Consider the following 14,167-nt stretch of genomic DNA (forward strand, 5'->3'; position numbering starts at 1 on the left):
AGGGAGCCAGACGTATTTTATACTTGAAGTCCATTTCCTCTGTCTGGAAATTAAATATCAAACACACCGGGTTTACGATTTGTGAAGACTTCCTGTCACAAAATGCTGAAGCATTAATATCTCCCAAAAAAGGCTACCGATAAACTATTTTCAAAAGCCTTCTGTTACACTAACAATCACCCCTCACATCTCTCTTCTTTTTCAATGAAAGAAGTGTGAAAATCAGCTTTGTATTTCTTAAGAGCAGCCATTTCTGTTCTCACTGAGACAGACATCTCTCTGTTGTTTCAGTACCTTTGTTTATCATCCGATCTTCAGCAGAAATTATAAAAATGTTCAATTTTCTTTCTTTTCACCTCTCTGGAAGAATCTGAGGACACAACTGGGTAATGAACCATTCTTTTCTTTCCCTCCAGTTCTTACACAGGGCATGAGCAATGTACTTTGTCACCTCTCTTCCTCCATGTAAGGAGCAAGGTCTATACTGCAGGACTAGTCCTACATTTCACCAATCTGTACTCCGCAATCTCTCTTACTAGCTCCAGCTGATGCATTTTTCCATCCTAAGAAACATTTTTGCAAAGATGAGGGGTGGATAAGACCTGGTTATCTGAAGTTCAAGTAATTGAAGTTCACATCAAGTAAGATGTTTCCCTGGAGGAAGCAACTGGATGATACTGATTACATTCAACCCCTTAAATGAAGAAACATATTGAAATGTATAATATTGCTATAAATCAGCTCTTCTTAAAAGTTTATATAGTAAGAAAAATTGTATTTACAACTGTACAATGCAAAAAAACTGGAGAAATTACTTTCAAGGATGGATATAGTCAAAACTCTCCATGTTTTTCCATCCCAGCCTGAATTACAGCAATGAATTTTGCATGGAATTTTTTTTAAACAAATTACTGTCACAGTCTCATCCAGAATATAATTGGCCCAGTATTCACGTAACAGCACTAGACTGTATCCCATTCATTTCAACAAAGTTCAAGGTCTGAAACTAAGGAGTCTTAAGAATACCTTTCCCTTCACATTATATTCTGCCAGTTACAGTCAGGTCCAACGTTGCTAGCGCTTACACACAAGGCTTTCAGTCATGACTCGTATACCTCCTAGCTTGGCCAAAGACAGCTAAGTTTCATCTCTTTCATCACACACTGCAAAACCTACTTACTGCACCAGGCTCTTGCTAAAGGAGTGGATTATTCTCCAGGCTCTCTAAAGTGTGCCAGGTACCTTTCAACCAATAAAATGTGTTTCCTTACACTGAAATGCCTAATCTACAAGTGACTTCTATGTGTTGAGAGCCAAAATGATTTCAAAAAAATAAGGGAACAGTTACAAATACAAGATTTTCCAGTTTTTGACACATCCCTTAAGTTATAAAGGTACCCTACATTTTGTTAACATTTAGATGTCAAGCTTCTGAGACATTTTAACTGTCACTAATACCATGGTTTAGATTTTGTAAATAAAATCTGTGTGTGGTGCACAGCAGCATGCAGCACCTCAGGTTTCATGCTGGGCATATCAAATAATTTAAAAGGAAAAACTTCTGAAGTCCTCTACCAGGATGATCACAGCTTTCCAAATAGGGCAAGATACAATAGGTACCTGTAATGGGTGATTTGTGGCCATGGGTTTGGAACGCCAATTTAATTTTCGAGACAGAATATCAGACTACTGTTTTTTTCACAATTGTAATAGCACACAAAGTCAACTGCGTTGTTAGTCCATCCAAAAACACACAGTCTGCTGCAGATTGATGAATTCTGTGAAGGAATACCTTAAATGCAACAGATGAAATGCGTTATTGTTCAATACCTCATCTAAACTGTTGTCATCATGTTTTGAGGTGGATTTTCTCATGTCATTGATCTGTATTCATAACTAGAATTTCAGATCTGATACAAGGGTGCATGCTGCTCCAACACACGTTACGGAAGTGCTACCTACTGTTCCAGAAACTTCCCTCCTTCTTATGGTATTATTTCTTATTGACAGGAATTATGTATTTCCCTTAAGGAATTAGAAGGTTTGGATTGCAATTCCTATCATCATTGCCCTCTTGTCCATGAACTCTATGTAAAATGCAGAAGTCTTTCAGTGGAAAAGTTAAATAGCAAGAATACAAGCAAATAAAGAAATCAAATAAGCAAGGATACGCAAATAGAACAAATGAATCCAGCAATTTAATAAGCCTGTGTAACACTAACTCTAGCAAATGGCCATATCTTCACTGTTCCTGCAGAAAAAAAAAATCCCATAATTAGTAACAGTATGTAATATAAAATGTTAAATCTTACACTACTGCTGCCAGTGCAATATCTCTGAATATTACAAGCAGAAAAAAAACAACACGAAGACAAAATTCTGCTTTGCACATAAGTTGCAGGATCAGCTGAGGCTACCTGAACCTTTGGCCTGATTTACACAGCCCCTGAACAAGTACGAACTGTCCTAATTCATAATGTTGATGTATTGTTCCTCTGGGACAAAATAAATATTGAAAGATCAGCATAAAATGAATCAGAGCTCACTGACGCCGACATATGTGCCAAGACAAGGGTCAAGAGATAAAGGATCTGGCTCTGCCAGGCTCTCATTAGCCACAAATTCCTTTCCACAGGGCATTTTTCCATCAAGCAATTATCACCACATTCTTTGTGCAAAAAGCTCAATATATGATTTACTGAAGAAATTTTAAAAACAAGAATGCATCACTGGCAAAAAGTTTAAAAATTACAGTGGTGCTAGTAGGCTCAAAAGAAGGAAATGATTATAGCTACCTGAGTTTTAATGTCACACACAACTATTTAAGGGCAATATCTAAAAAAAAAAATAAATCACTTTTACTTTCTTCTTCATGCTGTGGAAGAAAATGTTATACTCAGAGCAAACATTCATCTACAATTCTCATTCATCAATTTTTCAGGAAAAAGTCTTCCTTGAAACTATCTACAAGAATACTACAAGCAAGGTAGAAAATGTAACAGCCTAAACAAAAATTGAACCAACTCACAAGTAGCTCAAACATACTCTATGTTCCTTTCACCTGTACTCATTCACACTGCTACCTTCCCCAAAAGTAAAACGTACAACTCAGAATCTATAAATACTTTAGGGCCCAATTCTGTTCTGCTTAAATGAATCACAGAATCACCTAGGTTGGAAGAGACCTCCAAGATCACCTAGTCCAACCTCTGACCTAACACTAACAAGTCCTCCACTAAACCATATCACCAAGCTCTCCGTCTAAACGTCTTTTCAAAGACCTCCAGGGATGGTGACTCAACCACTTCCCTGGGCAGCCCATTCCAATGCCTAACAACCCTTTCGGTAAAGAAGTTCTTCCTAATATCCGACCTAAACCTCCCCTGGCACAACTTTAGCCCATTCCCCCCCACCCCCAAAAAAGAAGCACTCACACAACCCCTGAGAATCGGCAAGAGCTGTTTATTGCCAGGACATCTTGCAGGCAAGCCTGCGGGATGTCCGTGGTGTTTGGTGGCTCCAAGCTAATGCTTGCGATGGAGCCTGAGCAACAAGTAGGGGGCTCGCCGGGCACTCCTGTGATGCTGTTGGTGCTCTCGGATGGCAGAGCACAAAGACATGCCGCAGTAGTCCCAGGTCTCTTCTGGCCGAGGTGGATCCACTTCCATCCGTTCCTCCACATCTGGTGGATCCAGCTCCATGGGCTCCACGGTGTTGGGCAGGAGGCTAAGCCGGTCCTTGCCCGGGACTGCCCAAATGGGATGCCTTCCGTCCGGAATGTTCTCAGGCCAAGGTGCTGAACCAGGGGGTTGTTCAGTCCCACACCTCAGTCCCATGCCACTGTCGGCTTGATTTTCATGAATGGGTCCGACGGTGCCATCTGGTTTACAGCCATTACTGGGTCCAGCACTGTGCTCCGGACCATGGGCACGCCTCTGCTCCCTGCGGCTGTCTGCCTCATGCTCCCGCCTTCGCCCCACATCACCGTTGCTCCTATGGTAAGGCCCAGGCCCCCTGTCGCTGCGTGTTTGAGGGGCCGGCCTGCTCCCTGCATCGTTGTGGTGCCAATGGTACCGCCTGTACCTGTCTGTGTGCTGGGCGCCAGAGGTCCCTTGGGCACTGGTATCTCTTGTGCCACTGGCGCTATCCCTCCACCCACGACACATCTTCTGCTCAGGTGCATTCCTTCTTGGTGCTTCACTGGACTGCACGGCTGTCCTCGCACACCAAGGAGGCCTGCTGCTTGCCTTGCTCTTCTAGTCTCCTTCCTGCCGCACAAGCTGGCAGTCAGAGGGCCTAGATGCTCAGCGAATGGTGGGCCAGCTGCAGGGGGCCTGTTTTATAGGATCCGCAGGAAAGGCGGGGCAGTGGTGGCCACTGTGACCTCAGCAATCCTCTGTGATGGAGTGGCCCACGCGTGGCCAAAGGCAGCTGTGTTGGGAGCAGCCTGGAAGATGCCCTCACATGGACAAGGAGGAGGTTGGGGGGGTTGAAGGCCCCTTTTCTGGGGCTGGCTCCCCCAGGCCATTTGGCTTGCCAGAGAGAAAGGCTGCCCTTCGGCCATGGGGACTGCCCTGCACCTCCCATCCTGTGCCCTGGTTCCAATAATACCAACATACTCAAGAATGTGTAAGCAGTTATAAGACTAGTAAATAAATAAATTCATCTTCTGGAGACTGCTACACGTGATCCAAATCTGCGTTCTACTGTGTGTGTTTTGCTTTGGCAGATTATGGTTAAGTCTTAAACTATTTCTATTATTGTGTCACATCTTTCTATCTTACCTAAAAAGAAAACATGGTAGCTTCATTGCTTCTGCTTGATCAAGAAACCTGTCATGCACTTCTTGACAACTGGATGTTGTTTCATTTTTTCTTCCTACATAAAGCTAGGAAAGATACACAGTGCATGCTTTTCTGCTGACAAGCTAGTGCTTACTAGAAGTGTCACTCTACAAAAGCCCTGAGGTCATCTGCTTTGGAAAGGCAGACCAAGGCACTAGGTAACTGGGACCATGCTGAAGTTTACTTCAGGGTCAGAACCCAAAACCAACACTTGTAAATGTGGACACTTGTAATTAGGTTTATGACGTTTAGTTGAAAAATACATGCTTTCTATCATCCTACTTGTCACTGTTAACGAAGGTACAGCTCTGCATTCTCAACTGAACACAATTTCCTTGATGAAACCCATACAAATGCCCACACACAGACAGCTGAACATGTTTTCATGCACTTCATTCTCTCATGTGACTTCAGACCTTTCAACTTTAAAAGGAAGGAAAAAAAATTACAAGTACACCTTAGAGCATAAAGCAAGCCACAAAGACATTTTAAACTTTGCTTTGGTTTGCTGCAGACAGAAGGTTAATTACTTTGTAAAACAGACATAACTGATCCTAGAAATATCTTTTCCACTGGCCAAATACACAGAATAGCTGAGGTTGGAATGAACCTCTGGAGATCACCTAATCCAACCTCCCTGCTCAAAGCAGGGTCAGCTACAGAAGGCTTCCCAGGACTACATCCAGTAAGGTTTAGAGCATCTTCAAGGATTAAGGTTGCCCACAGATTCATCGGGGAACTTATTCCAGTGTTCAACCACCCTCACAGGAAAAACAAAACAAACAAACAAACCCCACCACTTTTAGACACTCCTGCCCAAGTCTCAAAAGCAGCAAGCACCTCCACAGGGACAGGTGAGCTACAAAAAAAATTGAGATGAGGGCCTCAAAAACAGCTTTCAGACATCTGGAACAGCTTGAGCAGTATGAAAATCCAAAGTCAATTCCTGTCTGCTTAAGCCATCTGGCCAAGAGAGAATATTACAACAGTAACAAAATTGTTCTGAGGACTCACATTACAGAAAGCTGTCCCCAAATATTCCCTTTCTTAAAGGCTCTTTACAGATGTTAAACAGAGACTGAAGCGATAGTAAAAGAAGTTATTTGTTTTAGAGTATAGAGAGCAATTTGTTGAATTGCTCTAAGCCATCCCTACCAATCTGAAACCCCAAGTTACCTAAGACTGGCTTTTAACAACCTTTTCCAAGCCCAGTATTTTAGGATAACATTATTATATTACATAGGTATCTTGATAGTATCAGCAAGACAGGACAGTCTTAGATGTATGTTACAGAAAAATAAAAAGTTTTTTATCTGTTACTGAAAAGGTTCTATAGTGAACTGTCAACTGCAGGGTATACATTTTGAAAAAAAAAAGTTTTAAAACTATGCTATGGACACGAAACATAATCTTTTGCTTAAAACGAGAAATCCTACGTCAGAAACATGTTTCCATGCAAGCAACTCCAGTGAACAAAGGGACAGGAGACAAAAACGTTGGGGGAAGACAGTTGAATACTTACCATCATCATCTTTGTTTTCCAGTGGAACACTCCATGCAATTAGGTTCCTTGCTGTACGTCCCTCTTCTGCAACTATTTTCCTCACTTTATCATGGCTATTAGAGCGCTGGAAAGAAGCCTGAAAACAAGAAATACAGGAACAGAAAATGTGTGTGTATGTATATGTATACAGGTATAAATTTTTGTTTTGGTATGTTAATTTCATCCAGTATGTGGTTAAACCACTCAAAGGGAGTTTGCAGATAACTTATTTTCACTAATTGTTCAAAATGTACTTGTTTTCACAATCGTTTTTCTATCTGATAAGCATACTGATTCATCAAAATAACATGAGTTCCTACCCCATTGCTCAGAACAGGTGTCTACAGCACACTTTTTTTTTAAACCTCCATTTAACTCATCATCAATGCTGTAAGAACATCACAGCAGACTTTAAAATGCTTTAGTTACCTTGAGTTAAATAGAACTAATTAACCAAGAAAAAAGCTGCATAATACCAAAATACATGTGCTAGGTGACTGAAAAGAGTCTGAAGACAGGCACAGGATTTATCAGAACCATCTAAAAATATATATTAAAAAAAAAAAATCGCTTCTATTTCAGAGAAGACCAGAACCTAGAAAGTATTTCCTGGCAGCTACAGTTAGCTGTTTTTACTAGAAAGCTGCAGCTGTTCACAGAAAACGAGAGGCGCTGAGGATGAACTTTGCTTACCTAGGAAACACGTTCTTTGCACTTGAAAAAGATACCATCACGAGATCCTTGAAACCAAACATGTTAAGAAATATTTGTATCAGCTGACAGATACCAACTAGACAAAATCTTGCCTCTTCTAAACTGCATCAAGTTACTCCTCAGAAATTAATCTGAAACAAAGCCAAGCTATATACCATAATGTGAAGTCTATATACAGTGATAGCACAAAGCCACTGAGCAAGGTATCTTTAAAACTGACAAACTTAAATAGATCTAAACTTTATTTTACGCACTAACAGACTGATTTTATACGGCACTAGTCAGAAGATGCATTCCTCTTTTCACTCGTACCATCATACGACTCAAGCCTGCAAGCACTTTGTTATGCACTTGTACTAGCACATCTTTAGAAAGAAAATGCAGTAAAAACGAATATAAAGGTAAGTAGTTATAATTTATCAGGATGGTAGATAATGCAATAGAAACAAAAAGCTACTTTTACTTGAATGCTTATATAGCAACATTAGGCTAAGTTTCTCATTCAGATGCCCTCAATTGCTCATTTCAAAGCTGCAGTGTGCCATCTAGTGCCCCACAGAACCACCTTGAGTTATTACTACATAATAATAGAAAAACCACAGCAAAACTATTAAGTGAACTTTCGAAAAAGGCGATGAATAAAAAAGCAAATAATATGGTTTGATCCAGAGAAACCTAAGCAAAGCACATGAATAAACAGGATCTACACTAAATTGGTTCTAGTCTATTCTTGTTCTATATAATTGCCTGTTCTCATTAGGAAATTTTAGTAAGCGTGCATTTCTTTGAATCAAGTTTGTTTGGGGTTTTTATTCCCTTGTTGCTTAACAAGAAACTTTTCATCATCAGAGAGTTAAAGACTCACAAATATCACATAACTATTTTAAAATCAGCTTAACTACTATATAAATCCCTGATATAAATACCTATGGTACCTTCACAACTGAGTCAAATAATTTTGATTTACCTTAACTGTCTCTGAAATGCACCTGTCTTAAAACAAGGTAAGAATGTTCAAGCTGCATTTTGCATTAATTTATCCTCAAGTAAAGAAAAATCCTCTCTCCTTACCTGGAAGTAGAGCTATTCTATAGCATCCTGCTGCCAAAAATGGAGTAAGTATACATATAAATCTTTCCTCATTTACTGGATCTTTTGAATCCTCCACCAGCAGGCAACATTCACTCTGCATGATCTCTACAGCTTTCCTACATAAACCTACTCATTCTTGCCATACACAGACAATTTGAAACCATTTGAATTTTCTTTTTTTTCCTATTATTTTTACGCTGTTATTTTCCATTCCATTCTCCATCGGTCCTCCCATTTTCCAAGCTTTTTATTTCTATCCCTTTAGTCTTCTTTCACCTATTTTCCGCATCTCAGACTTCAGGTTTTCTGAATCTGAGCACCTACGGTTTTCTTTTCAAGACTGTCTCCAACAGATTCACATCTTTCTTTGACACGCTATGTCCAAAAGCAGAAATTAGTACTTCAATGAGGACTTTTTAAGTGCTAAAAACTGTGCATACATTATTTATATCTTACAGATGATACTCCCATTTCAACATCTCAGAATGATGGTTTTTTATTTTTGCCATATATTATCTTTTTATTACTTATGATATAATCACAACAGGTATGTATAGCATACTGTTATAATAGCTGAATGACTTACCATCATGTTATAGCCTTCCTCCATGTCAACGGGCTCATTTATTACGTTTTTGGATGACCCCATTGAGTTTTCATATCTGTGTCAAAATAAATGCAGTTGATCAATTTTACTCATACCAACTCTGAAATTAATTTTAGCTTCTTAGCAGCATTTATGTCAAGGACATCTAATGAACATTTTAACATTTTCAGAGGACAGTTATTGTAGAGTATTTGCATAGCTCCTTAATAAAAGCAGCCCAAGAAGAAAACTAGGAGAGAATGATCCCACAGAAAAAAAATATGCCTACGTAATAAGATAGTAAACAGTACAAATAATTTTATGGGGCTTCAAAACAAATCACTGCACAGACTGCTCAAGAACAGTGGAAGGCAACAATAATCTTTCCTGTGACAGAGGACTGGGCAAACTATTTATAGGTTCAAAAAGAAAAATGAATCAGAGATACTGAAAATTCGTATCAGATAAGTAGCAGTGAAGCAAAGTAAAACCAAAAACTTCTGTTCTCAAAAAAAAAAGTGACAGTTCCTATAGAAGTTAATTATGATCAAGTACATAATTTTAATCTGGTATCGAACTAGGGAACCACTGCCAAAAATGGAGAAGTACATTGGATTAAATGTTTATAGGTTTATCAAAAAATTCCACAATTACTATAACAATGCTAAAATAAAACTAAGTCCTTGGCTTCAGGGTGGAAATAAATCCCAGCCAGCTCCTGATTAGTGCAAAAACTCTCCTGCAACAGTCCTTACATATTCTTAAGATTCAGATGCTAAACAAAAGTTAAAAGCACTTCTGAAGTTCTAGAAATTAGATCAGAGAACAAGATTAACCTTTTGCCAGATCCCAAGGGAGACTTTATCAATTGTTATTGGTACTACCCTAACCGGGCTGTTCCCTTGCTCTCAGATCACAGTTTCCACTCCACATTGCTGAGTTTTCTGTAAGCCAACAGCCAAAACCCATGCCCACAAACAGCCAGTCGTTAGGATTTGCACTTGTTTGCATGCCTTAAAACAACCTCCTGAGCTTAAGAAAACACTGAAATAATCCACCCGCCTTTGGTTGAAGGAAGCTGAGTTTTTGAAAACAAAGTCTCGTTTTATTTCAGCATTACTTAAGACATGAGAAGCAAAAGGAGCCGTCAGCCCCGAGATGTCTTAGCAAACCGCTTTTGACCACCAAGCCTCACTTGATTATAATAAGGATGTAATAAAAGCTGGCCGCATCGAGGTGCGTATTCAAGGGAAAAAGTCGGGGCCCACATAACTTCCCAGAAGTGCAGTGCACTTGGAAATCACGCAGACACAGGAATCTGTATTTAGAAGGAACGTGTGCAGAGAAGGGAGAAGCTCGCAACGAGAAAGCTGTAGGTTTACTGTAACATCACGCTGTGAAGCGGGGTTTTCCCTCAAGTTGAGGGAAGACTCGGCCCACCCGGGGCCCCCCTCAGGCCGGGCAGCCCCCGGGCCTCCCCTCAGGCCGGGCTCGAGCAGCAGCCCGGGTCAGGGCCCGGGCCCCTCGCCGCAGGGCCTGGGCGCTCCCTCAGCGCGGCGCCCCCCGCCCGGCCCGGCCGCCCCCTGCCCGGCCCGGCCGCCCCGTCAGGGGCTCCGCGGTTGCCCGTAGCAACCGGCCTCGGCGGGCCGGGGCGGGGGGGGGGGCTGGCCCGCCGCCATCTTGCCCCACCGCCGCGCCCCTCCCCGGCCCGGCCGCGCGCTGGGGCACTCACGCTCTCCGCCGCGCCGCGCCGTCCCGCCGCGGTGACGTCATCGCCGCCCGCCGCCTGTCCGCCCGCCCGCCGCCCTGCGCGGCCCGGGCCCCCCCCCCAGACACACACACACCCCACTGCTGCCGCCCGCGCATGCGCCATTCGCGCCGGTGAAGACATTGCCCTCACCTGCTTGCCCGCACCTGCCTGCGCTCAGCCCGTCAGGGAGCGCTGAGGGCCGCTGGGGCGGTGGTGGTGGGTCCCTCAGCGCCATGCCCGCTCCTCCTGGGGGACAGGAGAAGCAAATTTGCGGGCATCAGTAAATAATCGTGTACATACCCTGCGCGTATAGGCAACGCAGAAAGATTGCACCCTGGGTTTTGACACTGCTGGGGCACCGGGCTTGAAGTCATAGGGGGTTCAGGTCTTCTTCTGAGATCTGGGCAAGCGGGCTTGTGAGGAAATGTTGGACAAGGGGACTATTTATCCAAAAGGGAAGACAAACGGGGAGCGATAGGAGCGTCCAACATGTAAAAGTATGGTTAGGAATATCCATTTCCTGTGGATAGGAATGATAGAAGTAAGAGGCTTAAATTCTAGCTGGGACGATTTAGGTTTCCATTTCTAAAGCAGCAACGATAGTTCAAGCATTGGTATGGATTGCATGGGAAATTACACGTGCCTCGGCTGCTGTCACAAGTAGCACAACCACCTCTCAGGAATGACACACATAACTGGTCCTGCGCTGAGAGCTGAGCCAGATGGCCTCTGGAGGTCCCAGCCCAGCTCTGACACTGTCCTGCGATAACAAGCTCGTTTATTGTTCCCAGGCAGCTGTCTGAGTGTCCCCAGCTGCCTCTTTGGTCCCCTGTAGTTGAGCTCAGCACCATGGTACAGGGCTTCAGAAGCTTGTGACAAATCCTGGTACCCTGATTTGATGCCAAATCAGAAACCGCATCAGAAGTGTCCTTTCATAACCTGTTTCTTCACATATTAATAATTCCACTAAGTGCAAAGAAGTAGAAAAATAGGTCTGTAAAGTCTGCAGAGTCTAAAATACTTCAGGATAATTTGTGAAGGAGTTATTAAATAATTAGAATGCTCACAATGTTGCATTTGGGTACTACTAAAGCAAATGATGGCCATTTTGAAATCCAAGCACATGGGACTTAAACACAATTGTCTTTTTAATTAAATTGTTGCTTGGGTTGTTTTTTCCCTTACCTAAATTCACCTGTCAAAAGCCAGCAACTTTTAAAATGGAAGATTGAGGGATAATCCTTGCATGCAGCTCTTAGATACACTTCACCATCTACATACAGCTTATAATGTTTACCTGTGATGAAAACAAAATTAGGATATGTCAAAATTGAAAACTGTCTAAATTCACTACTGTGAATACACTTATTCTGAAAGAGTATAAATGACTTGCATTAAAGAAAATCACAGCTTATACAAGTTGAGTAGTGCTTTATAAAATTAAAATGTAGAAATGTAAAAAAAAATTGTAGTGAACATGAGGCAGATAGCTTCACCTGCAGGACATAGCTGTTAAGGAACAGCACTTTCCATTGCTGGACAACTGCTCTCATGCTGACAGTTTAAGAGGAACAGATTTACATTTGCTGATGTCTTAGAGAAGAAATGGTATCATGGCTTCAGTCAAGTCATTAGGAGGAGGCACAAATGAGCCAATGTAGTGGAAATCTGTGTTGAACGTGATCTTCTAACATTAATCTGTTTGTGATTGAAAGAGTAGCTCCAAACAGATTTGTGAAAGACTGTATGCAATTTGGCTAGACGGAAGGAGAGATTTGTCAGAAAAGTCAGAAAGTTCAGCACATAAAAAGCTTTTTGTATGACATGACTTGCATTCTGTTTTTAAAATAGCATCACTGGTACTCGCTTTTTATTTGCAAGTTACGATAGCAATGCATTCGCTATGCACTTGGTTAAAAATACCGAGAGAATGTAAGGCCCTCTTTCATTTTCCTACATCCTTACCAGAACAATCTCGAATTTATGATATGACTGGTTAACTGAGTGCTAGGAAGTGTGGACTGTATTTTGATACAGGCAAACTATGGAGTGAAGAATATGATTTCTATGCTGTCCTTCTTGCTGAGCTTCAGCAAGTGGTGGTGGGGTGTTGTTTTTTTGTTTGTTTGTTTGGCTGGTTGGTTTTGCTCGCTGTATTATTCCAGCTATTCTTATTTCCTTCTGCTATCTTCAGTCATCCTGGCATGTGAACATATTGTTATTAAACTTGCTCTTTGCACATCTATATTGAATTTGCTCTTTGGAGGCTATTACAGTTGTTTAGGCACAGATATGTATAATCTGATACACTTGTCAAGCCTTGAGATATGCAGCAAAGAATTTTCTGGAGTGTTAGTAATGCACTAGACAAAGAAGACAAAGTATCTTCAGTACTATTTTTGGAAACCAATCAAATCTTATTTTTGTTTTGATTGCTTATAGGATTTGCTTTATCTACACAAACCACAAGCAGCCTGACTTCATTCACACTTTGTATATATGATTTCCATAAATACTGATGGGAAATTTGACATCTAAACCAATAAAGCATATTAGACTTAAGTCACTATTAGATTTTTTTAAAATAGAGAGACATTTCTTATATGGGCAGGAAATTGCAGTAACACATTTACTGATTTATTACAGTATTGTAGTCTCACATCTCCCAAATGAAGTGTCTTAGCTCTTCGCAGTTAATAGAATTTGAGGTTAACCAGGGAGCAGTACATCGCCATCATCACCGAGGATGAGGGACAATACAACAGACAAAGCTCCATTAATTGAGGGCTCTACTTAAACACGTCAACAGCTCCCTTTCTGGAATTCCAGATAAGCTGGTATCACTTCTTTCTGTTTGAAAGATGACTTCCAGAAATAGACTAATCTTGAAAGGAGAAGTAACAAATCCAACATCAACCTTACGCAAATCTCAATTAAACCACTGAGAGTGATTAATTTGACCTCAGTGGGCTCTGGATCTGAGCGAGCCCAATTTCATGTGACATCTCTTGGTTACGACTTTCCTGCAGAGGCCCCCTGCTCATTTACTGGACATATTTTTAGTTTGCCTGAGTGGTAAATGAGATTCAATTTATTTTACAGCTTTTCTTTCTATTATCTGTGCTGAACAGTTATGAACATTTGTATTGATCCACCTTGCTAACTCATTTATAACACCTCGCTTCCTTTTCCCTTTGTGCTGTGAGTGCGACTGTGAGTTCAGGCCCACACCAGGAGCAAGCTTTCCTCCTCTCTGAGACGACACTTTCACGCTGCCAGCTTCTTAACTTCACTGCGGCAGAGTTTGTTTGAAACAGCCCCGAGCTCTGACAAAATTCACTCTGGCCTGCCGGGCTTCACTGATGCCTGAGCCGACCCACTTTCTGGAAGTGAGAAATCACAGACCTATGCTGACAGCACTTGGTACCTTCCGCTGCCGCGGCACAAAGGGACGCCTGGGCGGGAGAGGCAGGACAAAACTTTGCGGCCCCTGCCCCACGACGTGCCCAACCCCACCGCCGGCACCTCCCCTAACAGGCCCCGGGCCGGCCGCCCCCTGCCCGGCCCGGCCCGGCCCGGCCCCCGCCGCCTCACGGGCCCGGCCCCCAGCCGGGGGCAGGCGGCGCCCCGGAGCCCCC

At 42.2% G+C, this 14,167-nt stretch overlaps 1 protein-coding gene across 7 annotated transcripts in view; it reads right to left on the reverse strand.

The window, feature by feature from the left end:
* The window catches only part of SCAPER (S-phase cyclin A associated protein in the ER), a 157,254-nt gene extending 146,406 nt beyond the window's left edge, over positions 1–10,848 (reverse strand). For 2 of the 7 annotated variants that reach the window (XM_040570633.1, XM_040570632.1), the window contains exons 1-3: positions 10,830–10,848; positions 8,780–8,855; positions 6,367–6,484 (exon numbers count right to left, since the gene is read on the reverse strand). In XM_040570633.1, the coding sequence (XP_040426567.1) occupies positions 6,367–6,484; positions 8,780–8,842 (181 nt within the window). In that variant the 5' untranslated portion in view covers positions 8,843–8,855; positions 10,830–10,848. The other 5 variants (XM_040570635.1, XM_040570634.1, XM_040570636.1 and 2 more) reach the window with 5 other exon arrangements.
* Between the last annotated feature and the right edge of the window lie 3,319 nt (positions 10,849–14,167).

The sequence above is a fragment of the Cygnus olor genome, chromosome 11, assembly GCF_009769625.2.
Source record: "Cygnus olor isolate bCygOlo1 chromosome 11, bCygOlo1.pri.v2, whole genome shotgun sequence".
Classification (NCBI taxonomy): Eukaryota; Metazoa; Chordata; class Aves; order Anseriformes; family Anatidae; genus Cygnus; species Cygnus olor.